The 17,560-nt window shown below is 55.0% G+C and overlaps 3 protein-coding genes across 3 annotated transcripts; all 3 read left to right on the top strand.

Annotated features, from left to right (window-relative positions):
* LOC110388973 (platelet glycoprotein Ib alpha chain-like) lies at nucleotides 2,879–6,391 on the top strand. Its single transcript, XM_021378816.1, has 3 exons — nucleotides 2,879–3,099; nucleotides 4,456–4,572; nucleotides 5,088–6,391. Exons 2-3 carry the CDS (start codon nucleotides 4,570–4,572, stop codon nucleotides 6,066–6,068), a joined length of 984 nt encoding a protein of 327 aa, XP_021234491.1. The 5' UTR covers nucleotides 2,879–3,099; nucleotides 4,456–4,569; the 3' UTR covers nucleotides 6,069–6,391.
* Nucleotides 7,829–10,925, top strand: NDUFA11 (NADH:ubiquinone oxidoreductase subunit A11). The gene is made up of 4 exons (XM_021378817.1): nucleotides 7,829–8,007; nucleotides 8,091–8,183; nucleotides 9,727–9,849; nucleotides 10,721–10,925. Exons 1-4 carry the CDS (start codon nucleotides 7,926–7,928, stop codon nucleotides 10,831–10,833), a joined length of 411 nt encoding a protein of 136 aa, XP_021234492.1. The 5' UTR covers nucleotides 7,829–7,925; the 3' UTR covers nucleotides 10,834–10,925.
* Nucleotides 11,071–16,043, top strand: KLHL33 (kelch like family member 33). Its single transcript, XM_021378814.1, has 5 exons — nucleotides 11,071–11,889; nucleotides 12,333–12,860; nucleotides 13,100–14,033; nucleotides 14,420–14,590; nucleotides 14,993–16,043. Exons 1-5 carry the CDS (start codon nucleotides 11,634–11,636, stop codon nucleotides 15,567–15,569), a joined length of 2,466 nt encoding a protein of 821 aa, XP_021234489.1. The 5' UTR covers nucleotides 11,071–11,633; the 3' UTR covers nucleotides 15,570–16,043.

Here is a 17,560-nt window from a genome sequence, read left to right as displayed (position 1 = left end):
AAAGGGTGTTCTGTCCGACAGCGCTGCCAAGCATCACCCACACATTAGTTTGCAACTGTGAAGGTTCCCATGCAGCATCTACAATGATGGCACAGCAGATGAAAATGATGCCGACAAATGAGGTTGCATTGCCCTTGTTGGAATCCATTGCGGTGCTGAACCTGTGGAAACACAAGCATAACCTCTCCCCCAGGTTATGAGTGGGAACGGGCCTTCCCATCGATCCGGTTCCAGGTTCTTTATTAGCACAGCAGCTTTCCCACGAATATACAGTTGGACCAGTTAATCAATCCGTGTATCTGTTTCCCTCTACTAAGGGCCTTGTCAAGGTGCTATGTGATCGGATGTATGTTAAGAAATATTGATTCTGTCGGGAGGTAACTAGGGACAGAAGAGTATACAAAAGCATGAGCAGTGAGCAGGTGTTCATTAGAAACATCTTTTAGATACCATCCTTCTATTCTAGTCACTATTCCTGTAACATAGGCTCCATCAGTGATGATGTGAACAAGACAGAACCACTTTTGAAACACTCTTACTGCTGCAGCTAGTTCTACAATTTGTGGAGATCCCTTTATTGTTTGAATATCTGATTGCCATCGGCATGGCGTGTCCTGCCATACAATTACCGACCGACCTGTTTTCCCTGACCCATCCATGAATACAGTCAAGGCATCTAAAGGCACCGAGGAACACTTGGGGACCTCCTGTATTTTAAAATGCGTTTGTAGCAAGTTATGCCCTGGTGGGTGTATTGATGTCACCCCGGTGAATCCCTCCATTGCTACCTGAAAAGGCAATGAACATTGAGACAACCATTGCAACATGTTTGTAGACACAGGTAATGTAACCACCGAAGGTTGAGGCCCGCTCAGCGACAACAACCTTTGTCTTCCTCGCATAACAAGAGCAGAAAACATCTCAGCTTTCACAGTGATTGTTTTGGGAAACTGATGAGGCAAAAAGATCCATTCCAGCATTAAAAGAGGATCACGCAAAGTGTTATCTCACTGAAAGAGGAGAGCATAAGGCTGGAAATCTGGATGGAGTACTATTAAGTGAAACGGAAGGGAAGGGTCTTAGTGCTGAGCTTGTCTCTGAGACAGAGTTGTGGCAACCTCCTGCAAAGCTTGCTGCGCTGCAGGTGTCAGTGATCTTTTGGAATACAAAGCTGGATCGCCCTTTAATAATTGAAACAACGGGTGCAGGGTTTCATTAGATATTCCTAGCAGAGGCCTGATCCAATTGATAGTCCCTAACAGTTTTTGCATACCATTTTGAGTTTGGATTTCTGGATTTATTTTAAGGTGCTGCGGAGTGACAGTCTGATTTGTAATTCACCATCCCAAAGACTTCCATGGTGAACTCACTTGAACGTTATCTGGAGCTACCTCTAAGCCACAGCTTGTGATGCTGTCAACGACCACAGCCACAGCATGCTGCACTGCCTCAGCTGACTCAGTTGCTGCAAGGATGTCATCCATGTAATGGTAGACAACAGCATCAGACAATTTTTCCCTCGCAGGGGTTAAGGCTCTGGCAACAAACCACTGACAGATCGTGGGGCTGTTTTCCATGCCCTGCAGTAATAGCGTCCAATGAGACTGCTGGGTTGGTGCTGACCCATTTACAGAAGGGATGGAAATAGCAAACTTAGGAGCAGAGTTGGGATCCAGGGGGACGGTGAGAAAGCAGTCTTTTAAGTCAATAACAGCTAGGCACAAATTTTTTGGGTATCACTGAAGGGGATGGGAGTCCCGGTTTGGAAAGCTCCCATATCCTCAATCACAGCATTAATCTGTCGCAAGTCATGCAATAAAATTCCTGAAACGTCAATTTTCTGTGGGGGGTTGCCCAATTCCAGTGTACAGGTTAAGGTAGGTCGGGCACCTGACACCTCTAGTGTCCATAATATCTGGGGTGCCCCCATAGATCCAAACCCTGTGGCCCTCCTTCCTATGGGTGCAGTCAGCACCGACTGTGCTTGAAAATGAATCAGTTGAGCAATACGACAACAGTACTTCACACGGGGGCATGGATGTCCAGACCATAATTTTAACCTCTCCAGTATAATCAGCATCTCTAAGTCCATGTAACACAAAAGGGCCTTGCATTGTAGCTGATGAATGCCCTAAAAGCAAAGCACTCAATCTCTTTCCCAACGGACCAAACACCCCAGTAGCCACAGCTCGCACTGCTGTGGAATCAGGGGTTACTGGTTCGGGGGTGGCCAGGTCCACTCCAGTGCTGCCACAGGTCCTGGCATGTAACCAGGGGACGTTGGAATCAGATGTGGTGTCGATGCCTCCCAGTCCTGGGGGCCCAAGGGCTGTTTTATTAGGACAGTCTCAGCTTAAATGACTTGGTTGTCCACATGCAAAGTAGTTTCGTGAATTCAATGTCATGGCTGCAAATGCTGAAGCCATCGTGTTACACTGGTGCAGCACAGTCCCTATCTTACTGCATGCATCTATCATTTGCAGAAGCGTAGGGTTAGAAAAAGGGTGAAGCACCTTTTGGCAATCCTCGTTATCATTTTCTATTGGGAATCCTAGTCCGAAGTCAAAAACCTGAGTTTTCCTGAGTTCCTTTACTATTTGAAAACTTATTCCCTCCCACGTGGGGCATCGATGTGGCTCAGATATCGTAGGGCGTGCGAGCGCTGAATGCAACTGATGGACCATTTCAAGATCTCCACTTGATCTGTCCCGTTTCGGACGGCTCGCCACATGTCGGGGGGAGAACCACCCCTTCACCAAATTACACGCGGGCGGGGAGGAGGGTGGCCGCGGCACGGCGGGCGAGGGGGGGTGAGCGGGCTGCGGCTGCGGGGGGAAACACTCCGGGGCGGACTGCGGCCGCGGGGCTGCGGGAGCCTCGCAGCGGCGGCGGCGGCGGCGGCGTTCTCCGGGATCCGCGATTTTCCTTCTCCCCGACCGGGGGAGGGGTTGGAGTCGCGGATCGGGTCCGGGAAGGAGCTGCCTCCCGCACCGAGGGGCAGCGGCGGGGGTGGCGGGGAGTGTGATGGGGAACGGTCGGAAGAACTTGTCCTTCCTTGTCGAATTTGTTTGAGCGCTTCCGATACTTGGCACCAAACAGGTAAAAGCTCAGCAGTCGTTTTATCTGCAGGAGAGGGATCGGGTTTTTTCTCCGGGTCCACGGGCCCGGGATCCAGCGGGTTGTCTGACCCGCCCCGCCGTTTATTTACGGCCGCGCCTGATCACGGAGGCGCCGCGGACTCTGCCGAGCCTGCCGAACCCGTGTGTTTCTTTAAAGTCTCAAAAACAGTTCTCCACGGCCCTAAAGGGTTTTGTGCTACAGTATCTGAGCAAGTAGCAGCGTCCCAGCGTTTTATGCCAATTTTGTCGCAAACTGCCCCGTCAAAAGAAAACCCAGGTTTCGGAAACGTAGGGACATTTTTCCTTATCCACGTAAGAAAAGTAGCTAATGCTGAGATAGGTACAGTCCGATTCTGAAACTTCAGAATTCTCTGTATTACTTCGAGGTTCACTCGTTGCTCCTTCCTTAGTGAGCTCCCCATAGTTCCCCAAATCCACTCGAGTATTAAAAAGGGGTTGCTCAGAAAACCATCCCACCTCACAGGATGCTTCTGCAGAATACCCTCCGTCATCTGGTAAACTGCTTTTTGTTCCTTGGACATTTCCCCGTCCATAGTTCCCCACTGCTCACCTCTGTCCAGCAGAGATGATAATGCTGTACGGTCAATCCTGCTTCCTTTAGCAGCCTTCAGTTCAGTGGGGCTTGCCACTGGTCAGCCAAATAAGCTGATTCAAGTCCCTGATACAGGGTGCCATTTGTGGCAACCAGGCACGGACTCAGATGTGCACGATCCAAATCGTTTATTACAGGTTCTCACATCACTTTAATACATTCACAAGTTTCTATTTTTCGCTCTCCCACCAGCCTTTACAACTTTCCCATTCACAGTTACATGTCAACAAGGTACTCCACAAACCCTCCTTAACCGTGCTTGCAGGCGCTCATCCAGTCAGAGCCATGAGACATTCTCTTTGTGTTTCTCTTCTTCTGGAGGTGTCCTTGGTTCTCAGCCTTGCTTCTCATGCTGTCTATCTTGCTCTGCAGCTTCTGCTCTGAATAGTCTTTCTTGTATTCCCACAAATAACTAGTAGCTTTTCCAACTTGTAAGGCTCAGAGGTATTTCAGATGGCTGGACAGACAGGAGCTGCAGTCTTTGTGCCTGTAACTTACTCCAGCTACCTAATCCCTATAGCTATGTATAAGTATATATTCCTTTATTTATATACAGAGTATCTGTTGCTGGGGAAGGTTTATCTAGAGAATAAATAATGAAAACTATCAGAGAACCCCAGTAAAGAAGAAAGACCCCTGAAAAGAACTATTCGTTTTAATAAAGGACCCAAATGGCAGCAGAGGCCATGAAATTAAGAAAATTCTTATCTTGTTCTAATGCAGAAACAACATTCAATTTCCACACCTCCCAGCAGCTGTGGGTGCTGATACAGTGCCTGTGCAGCATCTGCTGCCAGAAGGGAGGCAAAGCAGCAGGAGAGCGGACACTGAGGGGTCATGGTGAGTGCCAGGGGAGCAGTGGCCCTTGGGGTCTGGGTGCTCAGGGTCTGGGTGCTCAGGGTGCAGGTACTTGGGACATCTACATCTATGCAGAGGAAGCTCTTGTCCTGTGGTTTGTGCTCCTGGCCCAGGAACACAAGTCTTGTAGAGGGCTCTGCTGGGCAGGAGTGTGTTCAGGGAGCCTCTTCTAGCCCAGACACAGCTTTACAGGACCAGAAGGACTGTGAGCTTGCAGGGATGCCTCTGAGCCACTGCTACTGCAGTGGTGAGGGTGGCAACAGCCCCCTGGGGAAAAGCAACACCATGAGGCACGTTCACCGGGTTTTGTTGTTCCCTGAAGTTTCTGAAGAGAGCACAAGGGCAGAGAGAGTGCTATCTTTCCAAGCCTGCTGTCCCCAGAGGTGGGTGAGGATGGGAGGAGCTGCAGGGCTCGAGGACTCCGGAATAGCTGGTGTAGGTGGAGAACATGGCCAGGGCTGCAGCCACGGGCGCCCACAGCTCAGCTCTCCCCACAGGCCATGTGGTTCCCTGCTCTGCTCCCGCTGATCCTCGCAGCCCTGCAGCCCGCAGCCAGTTCCACGGACCCACCGCCCTGCCCGTGGGAGATGAACAAGGTGAAGGACATCGTGGAGGTGAACTGCACCGGGCAGAATCTCAGCGCGGTGCCCGCCGGCCTGCCCAAAGACACGGGCATCCTGCTGCTCAACGCCAACAGCCTGCTGTCCGTCTCCACCGCCGCCTTCCAGCCGCTGCCCGCCCTGCAGGACCTCGACCTGTCCGACAACGGCCTGCGGGCCGTGGACACCGAGACCCCGCTGCCGAGCCTGAAGGAGCTGCTGCTGTCCCGCAACGCGCTGGAGGCTCTGCCCGCCCTGCGGGGCCTGCCCGCGCTCACCCGCCTGGCCCTGGCTCACAACAAGCTGCAGGCTCTGGCCCCCGCGGCCTTCCACGCCGTGCCGCAGCTGCAGGACCTGGACCTGCAGGGGAACGGGCTGCGGACGCTCCCTGAGGACGCCTTCGCCGAGCTGCGGGCGCTCAAGGACTTGGATCTGTCAGACAACACCTTGGAGGAGCTCCCCGGCGGGCTGCTGCGGGACCTGGAGGCGCTGGAGACGCTGTGGCTGTCGGGGAACCGGCTCCGTGCCCTGCCCTCCGGCTTCTTCCCCGAGGGGCACCTCTTTGCCTACGTCTTCCTCACCGAGAACCCCTGGCACTGCGACTGCGGCCTGGTCTACCTGCGCTCGTGGATCCTGAGGAACGAGGGGAGCGTCTACGAGCCCGAGCGTGGGCTGGGGAAGACGAAGGTGGAGGTGGCCCCGGAGAAGGTGCTGTGCCACAGCCCCCCCGAGCACCAGCAGAAGCCCATCATCCGCTTCAAGCCCAACTGTGGCCACATGGGGAATGAAGATGAGGAAGAGTATGAGTACATGTATGAGGAAGGGAGCCCTGAAAACCCTCTCGTGACCTCCTTGCCAGCGACGTGTCCACCCAGCTAGAGGCTGAGCCATTGCTGCCTCCTGCACTGGGTGCTATACCTGGCCTCCTTGGTTCTGCTGCTCCTGTCTAGCTCCTTTCCCTATCACTGCCCTCACACTCATTATGGTTGCTAGATCTGAAATGATTTCTGGGCTGCTTGGCAGGGGTAGGTGTTTTCCTAAACCAGAGCTTGGGGCTGAAATGCCAAGTTTTGGGGTCAGTGTGGGAAAGCAGAGCTTGCTTTGTACGCTACTTGCTATCTGTTTCTGCTTGAATAATACACACAGAGATGCTTTCAACTCAGTGTCAGGTTATCACAGAATAAATCACAGAATAAATCTTTTCTTTGCCTGAATTCCATACTGGGGCTAATTTCATTTCACTCAACCTCTGGTTGAGCTGGCAGAGTCCAGTGAATGGCAAATTCGTTTTCAGTACTCGGAACTACAGAGAATAGAGGAAATGTCCACTCATACTCAGCTTCCTGATGCAGAGGAGATGGAGGAATTTAGATAGGAAGCACAACATCAGATTTTTTTGGGAGCATCCTGGAAACATTTTGATGTCTCCTAAAATGCAGCAGGGAGCAACTTCTTTGCAGGTCCCCAATTCTGCCTCAGCACCTCGGTGCCATTCCTCACTGTTTCCAGGCTTTTTAGGGCCATTTCAAGGTGCTGAGAGCTCTTTTTATTTTTGGCTCTCTGGACAATACGCAGAGTGCCTTTGTTACTCCCTCTCTTCTGAGGTGCACACAGTGAAGGTTGTGATTTGATGGTGATGGAGCCCAGCTGTAAAACGCTCTCCTTGTCTGCAGGGAAAGAGCCTGGCTGGGAGGGGAGGTCGTGCTGCTGCAGTGAAACTCAGGAGGGGATGCATCTGTCTGGGAAGTAGAGAAAACCCAAGGGGAATGATGAGGAGGGGCTGTTTTCTGGTTGTGGAGTTGGTCATCACTGCAGACCGCTGCAGCTGGAGGTATTTCACCGCCCTCAGAAGGGTCCACAAGTAGCAGTGCTTATTTTGTTCCCAGTGAAAACCACGTCGCACCAACAATGTCTCCAGCTCTGGCGTGGAACAAGGAAAAGCCCCATTCATTTCCATCCATGCCATACATCTCCTAGAGCATTAACTTTGTTCAAGAGATGCTCCAGCGTAAACCACTGCTTTCTGTGTCCTCAGAGAAAGAGGCTAAGAACCATGGGGATGTGGTGAGGGGATGTGAGGTGACCTCGAGCTGTTTTTCCCCAATGTGGCAAACTTCCATCACTTGTTAGGCCATAATGAGCAACTTGCAAAGCAATAGATGTGAGGTCCGGGCACAAAGCCCTCGCACCTGGTGAAATGCAGAGAGCAGCAGTCTGTTGTGACTGCAGTGCTTCTTGTGAAGCAGCAGTAAGAGAAAACAAGGCTGTTTGCACACCAAGCCAAAAGTTGGAAGTTTGAGAACTATCACTCATTGATTCCCGTTGCTGAACAAATACATTGGTCCTTAAACTAACGCACTGATCCCTATCGCTAGAGAAACCGGCCTGTACCAGCAGCATACAATAACCCAGTCTCTCTCCTTATGAGGGCATATTAACAGCGTATTTTGTGCAACTACTCCTTCCAATCGCAGCTCATCGCTTCCTCCAGGCCCTCAAGGAGGTGTGTGGGGGGGGAGCCGAGCCACACGAGGCTCCGGCTGGGGATGAGGAACGACGCGTTCTGTGCAACAACGGCAACAAACCGGGGCACCGAGGCGGCGGGGGAACGGCCGCGGGGACGCTGATCTCGCGAGAAGCGCGCTTTGATCTCGCGAGACGCTCGCCGTGATCGTCTCGGGAGAAGCGCCCTTTGATCTCGCGAGAGCGCGGGGGTGCCCGTGCCCTTGCGGCGCCATGGCGGGGTACTGGGACGGCCCCGAGGGCGAGCAGTGCCCGCAGCGCACCTGGCTGACCACGCGCGTGGGCGCCGCCGCCGGTGAGGGCCGGTGAGGGCCGGGGGGTCGCGGGGGGAGCTCCCGCACGGCCCGGTTCCCGCTGACGGCCCCGCTCTGCTTGCAGGTCTGCTCGGCTCGGCGTACCGCATCATCCTGCTCCGGCCCGGCTCCGCACTCGCGGCGCTGCAGATGGCGGCGTCGGACACCGTGACCATGGGTAAGCGGCGGCTCGGGAGGGGCCTCGCAGCCCCCAGCCCCGCGCGTGCCGTGGGCCGGCTGCCCCCCCCCCACCCCCCCAGCTCGGCCTGGGGCACCCGCATCGCGGCGCTCCGCCGCCCTCGGGGTGAAGCATTTCTCCCGGCCCCCGAGCCAGTCTCCCCTCCTGTAGTTTAAAGCCCTTCCCCTCCTCCCGGCGCTCCCTGCCCGCGGTGCGCGGCTGCGAGGATGCGGCAGTGCAGCCTAGAGGAGAAGGTGCGTGTTTCCAGCGCTTACATGTCCTTTTATACATATAAATATGTATGTGTGTGCAGTTCCTGGACAGAAGCGTGACAGAAGCAAACGTACCTCACTTCTACTTCACATAAGTTAGGCATCACGCTTCATAAATGACGTTGTGAAGAACAAAGGCAGTGTTTTTGACAGCAGAAGGAAAATCTGTGTTTCTACTCATCATTCATTGGCTTCTCCTTGCTGAGAAGAAGCAATGTAGTTGTCTTATTGTAGCCTTCATGGGAGAGAGGATGCTGGAGGATGCAGCAGCGACCCGAGGGCTGTTCCAGCTGCAGGTGCATACCCACAGAGTGAAGCCCACAGCCCCTGGTGCACACAGTTTTCTTTTCATTAAACTCATCTCAATTTTCAGTCTCATTCAGTGCCTGTGCCGCCTCTGTCTCTCCCGTAGCAGCTCTGCTCTGAACCAAAATCTGATCTGCACTCAATCCAGATCTGCAGCTGCGTGCTCAGCTCTTCAGTAGTGATTTGAGCCATAAAAGCTCGTTGTGATGCCCAGATTGCATCACCAATTATCGCTTGGGTTAATCTTGTAATCCCCTACCATCATGCTGAGTCCTCCTGCTGGGTCACGTCTGAGGGTAACTGTGTGCTGGGGAGGCCGAGCCTGAGCCCGAGCAGCTGAAGCCCTGTGGGTTTTTCCTGTGGAGTCCTTGGTCCAGAGCAGAGAAAGCAGAGAGCTGAGGAGCCATGATCCATGGGCTTTGTTTCCTGAGTGCTCTTTTTAGCTGATTTTGTTAGGCTCAGCATAATCATGTTTTCTGCTGGAAAACTGCAGAGCTTTGTAATGCGGACTTGTAGTTCATCCGTTACCATATAGATTTCATTCTGGATGTTTTTGGGTTGGTGTTGTTCCCAAGAAGGATGAATTGGAGTCTGCAGATGGTGCCTGTGCCACATCTCTCATCAACAACCCATACTGTAAACCAAAGCAGCTTGTGTGTTTGCTTGGCACAGCTATTAGCCAAAATTTGCAGTTGCATCAATGGAATGCGGATATACAATTTGATGGACAAGAGCACGCTACGTTGCATTGCCTTAACTCAGCTTACGGAGTTAATTTACAACACCAAAAGAGCCTGCTCCTCTCTTCCCTACCCCAGGTAACCAAAAGCAGACAGTCATGCTTCGTTTTCTTCTTTCTTTCCAGAGGAACTGCTCGTGGTGCTGTGCCTCCCAGCAGCACGCCCTGTCTGTCCTTGCCACTTCCCAGAGGGCTGTTGCTCAGTTTCTTTGCCTTCTGTTCACAGCTACGCTGGGTGCCGTGTTCGGGCTGACCACCTGCCTCAGCGCTCAGGTGCGGGAGGAGCCCGAGAGCCCCTTGGACTATTTCATTGGAGGCTGTGCCACAGGAGCTGTCTTAGGAGCCAGAGGTAAATCTGGGTGGTGCCTGGAGTGGGCAGTGAAGTGAGCCCGCTCTGTTTCCAGAAACCTTTCTTAGGGAAAACAGTAAAACCACCTCAATGTCAGGCTGATTGGGTAGCTTAATCTCCTCATCTCTGTGTGTGAATTCCGTTTCGTGCTGGTTTTGCTGACGCTTCGTTGTACGGCTCTGCTCAATAAATACTGACACCGAGGAGATTTACAGCACGAGAACAGAGCTGACCCAGCACTGCTGATTATAACTACTGGCGATAATCTGGAATTGTAGGATATTAAAAATGTTGTTGTGGAAATCTGTGTCATCTTGGCAACAAAGGTGATTTATTATATGTGGAAAATACGATCCGTCATCTGTTTTGTGAATTCCTCTTGCGATCTGAGGGTCAAGCTGTGTCTTTCAGCTGTCACTCCCAGGACATTTCCAGGCCAGGTTAAGTCCTGCAGATACTGATACAGCTCTGCTTTCTGTAGGCATTTGCAGACTCAGTGGTAAAGGACAGAGATTTTATTTAAGTTCCAATTTTGTAATTGTATAAGTTATTTATATAAGTTCCAATTGTGGTAAAATTGGGTTTCTCTTTCCCTGGTTGCTAAGCTGAGAGTTTGAAGCGGTGATTGTTGTAGTCACTGAGGTAAGCAATTAAGGTGTTAATATAGGTGTCCCTATATAAGGAGACAGGGCCATGGGTTATGGATGGTTATATTCCAAACTGAGCAGAAAGCATGAGAGAACTTGGAAAAAAATGCAATTCTCTGGTTTCTGTTGACAGCCAGTGGTACTCGTGGTCGAGGAACCTGTAGAGTCTGTCCTGATCTGCTTTGTGCCTAAGAGCTCTTTTTTATTGTTTGTTTTCCTTCCAGCTCACAGTTACATGACCGGAACCGTTGCGTGTTTGGGCTTTGGAACTACTGCTGCATTAATGAAGATAGGTAACAAGGAAGGCTGGAGGCTGACGGGGCCTCCCAAGCTGTAAATGTGCCATTCCACCCTGCAAGCTGGCTCTTGAGTGCTGTATGTAACAAGATGTTGTGTAATAAAAGTACTGTCAAATGGGTTGTCACTAGATGTTGGCATCATCCCACTGTTGATAGGATTGGGCTGAGATGCAGAAAAGAGGCATGAGGAGAGGCTGAGAGCGCTGCGTGGTTCAGCCTGGAGAAAGGGACGTGAAGAGGTGATCGGGTCGGGTGTTTTTGCAAGTTCATGGTTAAGAAGAGATGTTCAGGTGCAGAGCGAAAGCGTGGAAAGTGATAAGCACGGGTTACAGAAAGGGAAATTGTGCCTAGGTAGAAGGAGAAAAAAAAGTCTTACAGTTGGGATAGATCACTGGAAAATGGACCCAGAGAAACTGGGAAACCTTAGCTCCGGGGGACGCAAAATTCGGCCAGCTGTGGGAATATGAGGGTGCAGGGACAGGAAGTTTGGGGATGGGGATATGAGATCTTGGAGATGGGGAAATAGGGGCGTGGGAGCGCGGAGCACAAGAGGGTGTGGGGATCCGTGCCCTGTGGGCAGCGGGGATGGGGCAGCGCAGGGTTCTGGCTGCACCCTCCTGCCTGAGGGGAAGAAATCCCAGCAGTGACCTCCCACCGCTGTCCTCAGGGAACCCTGGTGTCCGACCGCCCCGTCCCGGGCACCGGGGTACGGCCCTCCCTCCAGGCCTGACCCAGCTCCGGCGCCGCGGCCACGTGTCCAGGCCGGGCTATAATTACCCGCACACATTCCTGGGGGATCACAGGAGCGTCCCGGAGCTGCGGCGGGCGGTAAGGTGGGATGAGCGCGCAGTCCCAGCGCACTGCGCAACACGGCGGTGCTGGACACGGCGCACGGCACATGCCACGCGACCCGGCGCTGCGAAGGACACATGGCACCGTGCACGGCGGCGAGCAACGCGCGGGGTGCTCCCGTGCACCTCACGGAGCTGGGGGGACGGGGCACGTAGCGGGACGAGCACGGCAGGGTCAGCGCGGTGCGGAGCAGCCGCCGGCGCGGGAGGAGACACGGAGCGTGGCATCGCGCGCGGTTTGCGGTGCGTGGCACCAATGGGATGCAGTGACGCCTCCGTAGGGAGCCGGGTGGTGGTGGTGGAGCAGTGGTGGTTGTGAGAGCGGGGCAGCGGCTGGGGGGGAGGGATGATGGGGGACGCTCGGCTGTGGGGCTGTGGCTTTCAGGTGGATTGGCTGTGGGCCGATCATTTCAGCCTGTGCTGTGCAGCACAGGTTGAGCAGTGAGGCGGGTGGGGGGCATCCGACTCCGCTAAGGGGTGGGAAAAGCCCACGGGTCTCGTCTTTTTTGGCAAGAGGCATCAAATTCAACTGTGGGGCGGCAGCAGAGCGTGGAGGTCTCAAGCCTTTGGCGATGGATCCAGTGTGTTTCGCCATGGGGCAGTTGCTAACAGCAGCCCTGTGTCCCCACCCAGGACACCCTGGCTGTGGGGATGGCACCCTGACATCACTCCACGTCTTCCCACAGGCAAGATGTGGGTTGCAGAGGGGCCAGCCCCAGCCCAGTGGCACCTGCGGGATGAGGCCCATGCCAGACACTTCCTGGCCATGGCCAACGACCTCCGCACCGCGGGACAGCTGGTGGATGTGGCTGTGGGTCCCGAGGACGACGTGGCCCATGCTGTGGTCCTAGCCTCCGTCAGCTCCTTCTTCCTATGTTTCCTGGAGGAAAGGACCCGAGAGCTGCACCGAGGACCCCCATCTCATGTCCCCCTGCCACCAGGGGCCACGCTGTGGGGCTGGCGGGCCCTCCTGACTTTCGCCTATGAGGGGACTGTGCCCCACGGCAGGGAGAGGGAGGTGGAAGAGTCTGCCTGTGTTCTGGGGGCCCCGCGGGTGGTGGCTGCCTGTGCACCCAAGCTGGAGAGTGACCACCAGGAAGGGGGTCCTGAGGCCCTGGAGGAGCAGTGGGAGACACTAAGAGCCATGGAGAAGCTCCATGCCAGCGGCCTGGGCTGTGACCTCCAGCTGCAGGCAGGGGATGAGGTCATCCCAGGTAAGCTGGGGGTGGGGGTCCCTTGGGGGGAGAGGGGACGGGGTACGTTGGGTCTCCTGGGGGGGAAAGCGGGGACAGGGGGGCAGTGCCTGTCTCCAAGCGGGGGTGGAGTGAGAGGTGCCCTGTGGCTGGTCCCATGGGGATGGAGGGGGAATCAGTGGGGGACATCTGATTGTCTGAGGGTCACTTAGGCACTGCGTCCCCCTTCAGCCCCCATCCTTTTTCCTCCTTTCCCCTAGTTCAGAGGCTGGCCCTGAGCTGCTCCTGTGACTTCTTCCGGGCTCTCTTCACTTGCCCCATGCGGGAGGCGACCCACGACCCTGCCGCCCCTCTGACCACGGGACTGTCCCCAGCGGAGCTGCACCTCCTCCTCTCCTTTGCCTACACGGGGGCCGTGGCCGGGCCGTGGCCCGCGGTCCTGGAGGCAGCTGAGACGTCCCTGCGCTACCAGGCCTGGGGGCTCCTCACCCTCTGCCTGGATGTTTTCACCCACGGCCTGACCCCAGAAACTGGCCTGGATGTGCTGGCCTTTGCCGTGGCTTACGGGCTGGCCCAGGTGAGCCGCACAGCGGAGGACTACGTCTTGGCCACCTTCCCTACCGTAGTGGCCACTCCAGCCTTCCTGGATCTTCCTGCGCACCTTCTGATCCGCCTCCTCCGCTCTGATGGTCTCAACGTCCTCCATGAACTGGAGGCCTTGGAAGCGGCATCCCGGTGGCTGATGGCCAATGGAGATGGCCAAGAGGACCTAACCAAGGAAGTTCTGTCATCTGTTCGCTTTGCCCTCATGTCCGGCCAGGAGCTGAAGAAGATCCCATCAGTGACCGCAGGGGTGGCGGACCCAGGGCTCCTCCGCCAGCTGGTGGTAGCGAGTTTGGCCCCCATGGCCCAGCTGCCATGCCGGGTGCGCTCCTTGCAAGAGGTGCTGGTGGTTTGTGGCGGAGACAAACTGACGCCGAACATGGCTGCCCGGAAGCCCAGCACGAACCTCTGGTTTGCCCATCGCTACCTCAATGCTGTGGGGCTGGTGAAGCACGTGGAGTGGAGGGAACTGGGGCACTTTCCCGACGGTCCACGCTTCCGCCATGCTGTGGCTGTGGTAGGCAACGCCCTCTACGTCCTGGGTGGAAAGCGCTACTATGGGGTCCATGACACCCTGGCCAGTGTCTACAGGTGAGGGCCACGTGAGATTGGAGGGAGCACTGGGGGAGGGAGAGCTGCCGCACGGCCCTGGGGCTCCACGTGTGGCCCCGAGATGCCCCGGTTGTTTGTTGGCCTGGGACGTCCCTGCCCTGCGGAGCCCTCCTGCCCTGGTGTGTTCCAGGGTTTGTAGGGGATTGGGCAGGGAGGGCCCCTCCTGGAGCTGCCGTGTGGCTGCAGGGCATTATGGCACTGGTGTTGCCAAGAAGAAGATGTTCTGTGCAAGGGGACCATGGAGCCCCAGGGCATTGTAAGGTTGGCTGCTTGTGGGTGGGTTGTTGCTCTCGGCAGTGCCGACATCACCTCATGCTGTTGTGGCTGGCAGCTAGCCTCTTGCCCCCTTTCCCTCTCAATCCCAGGTATCAGCCCATGGACAATTCCTGGGAGCGCCTGGCGAGCATGACCTGTGGGCGAAGCTACTTCGCTGCTGTGGCACTTGAGGGCTCCATCTATGCCCTGGGGGGCAGCTCGGGTGATCTCTACTGCACAGACACTGTGGAGTGCTATGACGTGGCCGCTGACACCTGGAGGTGAGACCTCTCCACTTGGACACCTGCCCTAGCGGCCCCTGGCATTGGTCCTTGGTGCCCATTGAGCGCTCTTAGTGTCGCTGGTGCTCCAGTAGAGGAGTCGTTGGTCAGTGATGCCTGCTGGGTAGTGAATGAGTTGGCTGGCTGTATTCACAAGGGTCTGTTGGCTCTGCCAATGTGTGGAATCATTTAAATGCCTTCCAGCCATGTTTCTTGGGTGATTCATTGGGTGTTGGCCAATACTGCCCATTGGGGAGTTCTGCTGGGGCTCTCTGGGTGTTGCCTGCTGAGTGCTCAGTGGATCCATGGCTAGCAGTGCCAGCAGGGATCTGCTGGGCAGGCAGTCACCATAGGGTAGCCCTGCTTTACCTGCCCTTCACCCCTCCCTTTCTTCTCGCCCAGGAGGTGCCAGTCCCTGCCAATGGCTCTGTGTGGACACGCGGCTTGTGCCCTGGATGGTGCCCTCTATGTGTCGGGGGGGTGTGATGAGGCGTACCAGTGCCAGACAGCCCTTCTGCGCTACATCCCAGGTGCACCAGCCACACTCCTGGCGCCCATGAACGGCCAACGAGCCGGCCACATCATGGAGGAGGCGGGTGGGCAGCTCTATGTGGCTGGGGGGCTGTACCAGCGGGACGGGCAGACTGGCTACAGGGACCAGCTGTCCTTCGAAGTCTACAGCCCCAAGCTAGATATCTGGGTCCTCCTCAGCCCCTTGCCCCATGCCCATGTAGTGGGGGGTGCAGCTGTGCTGGGAGGGGAGCTGCTTGTACTTGGAGGGTACAGCCATGAAACGTACCGGGACACCCACTTGATCCATGCCTACCAGCCGGGCGCCCGGCGCTGGATCACCCGGGGCACTTTGCCCCACGCCTATACCGACCTCCAGGTGTGTGTCCTCACTGTACCCGCAGCGTTGCGTGGCCCCAGTTGCCTCAAGGACCCCTCGAGGTCACCTGACGCCCTGTGTAACGCTTAGGGGTCATTCAAAGCTCTGTGCTCCATACTGGGCTCCCAGTGGCTCCTCTACGGGGCAGAATGTCTCCCAGGCTCCTCCCCAGTCCCCAGGATACTTGCCCTAGACTGTGGGGCACAAAGACCCCCACACCTCCACACTGCACCTCCAGGAATGCTCACGCTGTTGCTCTGCCACCCCAAGCCCTTCAGTGGGAGCTGTGGGTCTCCCAATTCCCCCATACCCTGGTACTGAATAAAAGTGGCTCCTGAACGGCCTGTCTGCGTCTCCTTTGTTCTGCTGGAACCCACAGCTCTCTCATAACGGGAGAGCAGGTGATGAGAGAGCTGAGTGTCCTGGTTGGGTGGTGGTGGGAACCAGGGTTGCCTGCATTCTGGGATCCACTGGGGAGGGATCAGGGGAGGGCACGAGGGCTCTGGGTGCCTGCGTTCACTGGGTGTGAAATGGGAGTCTGGGGATTGACATACATCTGTGAGTTCATGGGGGATCCTGAGGGAACAGGAGAGCCCTGGAGTGCCAGGATTTTGGGGTAGATGGGATGTTAGCCTGGGGAGGGTCCTGGGAGGTCTTGGCTCCCTGGAGTTTCCTAGAGAGTACAGGATACGTGAAGATGTGGGGGAACCCTAGGGAGGTTTCGTGGGGAGAGGCTGAGATAGAGAGGGCTCTGGGAGATGCTGGGGTACCAGTGATATCCTGGAGGAGGGAATAGGGTTCTGGGATGGGCAGGGGAGGGCTGCGGGTTCTTACAGCGTCTGGGGGCTTTTGGGTGAACAACATCCACTGCTTTTCCCTTACCTACACATCCAATCACACTTTCTGAGAGAATCCATCAGGTTGATGAGCTATGTCTTAGCCTTGACAAATCCACAGTCTACTCCAAATCATTGTGTTCGTTAAACACCTAGAAACGTGCTCCAAGAGGCCTTGCTCTGGGATTTCTCCAAGCACTGAACTCCAAGTTGTAGTTCCCTGCTTGACCTGTTGGCCTTTTTTAAACCATTGCACATTTGCATCTCTCAAATCACCGAGGAGCTCTCTCTATCTGTAGGACCTTTCAGCGATGGCAGAGAGCAACCTTGCAAGGACATCACCGCCCTCAGCGCCCATGGAAAGAGCCCAGTGGGTCCCAGGGACAGCAAAGCAAGTCTGGGAAATTCCTGGAGCATGCTGAAGAGTTTCCTGACCAGGAGAGATGCTGTTTGAGAATAGAGGTCTTGTGGGAGAGATGATGGAAGGCGGCTGTGTTGGCAACAGTGATCGGGATATAGCAGAGTGCAAAATCATCCGCTCTCAGTGTGAGATGGAAAACTGCAGGGAAAACTGCAGACCCTTGCTGAAACTTGTAGGTGAAAGAAGATGAGAAATGAGAAACATCATGGTTACAAAACAGTCCTGTAACAGCAAAGTGAGGCCTGAGTTATGGTGCTAAGAACAAAGATAACCGTCATCAGCGTAACCTCCCCTATCTGTGGCACCTATCTCTGATATTTCCCTTTATGCAATTCATGGCTCATTGGCAGATTGGAAACAAAGCTCCTTCCTGAAGGAAACGCGCTGATCTTCGCTGCATGCTGGCCCCTTGGCTTGCTGCCTAGTTGGGATAGCAAGCAATGTGAGAAATGTGTCTCTAGGCCTTCAGCTGGCATCAGCACTGCGGCAAAGACAGAGGGATCCTTCCCTGTCCCGTGCAGCCCTTGCAGTCAGAGCAGTGGGTCAGGTGTGGGTAACGGGAGATGGGGGAGGAAAAATTTTGGAAGGATTTGGGGGAATAAAAAAGATATAAACTACTCTTATCACCAATGGTTGCAAGATATTCATAACATAAGCAAAAAAAGGAAGGAAGGGAGGAAGAGAGAAAGGAAGGGAGGAAGTTAAGAAGAGAGGGAGGAAGGAAGGGAGCAAGAAAAAGAAAGAAAAGGAAAATGAAAATGGAAAGGAAAAAGAGGGCAGGGGATGAGAGGAGAGGAGAGGAGAGGAGAGGAGAGGAGAGGAGA

Source organism: Numida meleagris, chromosome 27, assembly GCF_002078875.1.
Source record: "Numida meleagris isolate 19003 breed g44 Domestic line chromosome 27, NumMel1.0, whole genome shotgun sequence".
Taxonomy (NCBI): Eukaryota; Metazoa; Chordata; class Aves; order Galliformes; family Numididae; genus Numida; species Numida meleagris.
The sequence above is the reverse complement of the archived record's forward strand: the minus strand, read 5'-3'. Positions and strand labels throughout refer to the sequence as shown.

Bases quoted from the DNA above. Each gene is read 5' to 3' on its own strand.
- NDUFA11 (XM_021378817.1), top strand. From the start codon at position 7,926: ATGGCGGGGTACTGGGACGGCCCCGAGGGCGAGCAGTGCCCGCAGCGC. The intron at 8,008-8,090 runs GTGAGGGCCGGT...CTCTGCTTGCAG, and splicing joins GCGCGTGGGCGCCGCCGCCG to GTCTGCTCGGCTCGGCGTAC. The intron at 9,850-10,720 runs GTAAATCTGGGT...TTTTCCTTCCAG, and splicing joins AGCTGTCTTAGGAGCCAGAG to CTCACAGTTACATGACCGGA.
- KLHL33 (XM_021378814.1), top strand. From the start codon at position 11,634: ATGAGCGCGCAGTCCCAGCGCACTGCGCAACACGGCGGTGCTGGACAC. The intron at 11,890-12,332 runs GTGCGTGGCACC...GTCTTCCCACAG, and splicing joins GGCATCGCGCGCGGTTTGCG to GCAAGATGTGGGTTGCAGAG. The intron at 14,591-14,992 runs GTGAGACCTCTC...CTTCTCGCCCAG, and splicing joins GTGGCCGCTGACACCTGGAG to GAGGTGCCAGTCCCTGCCAA.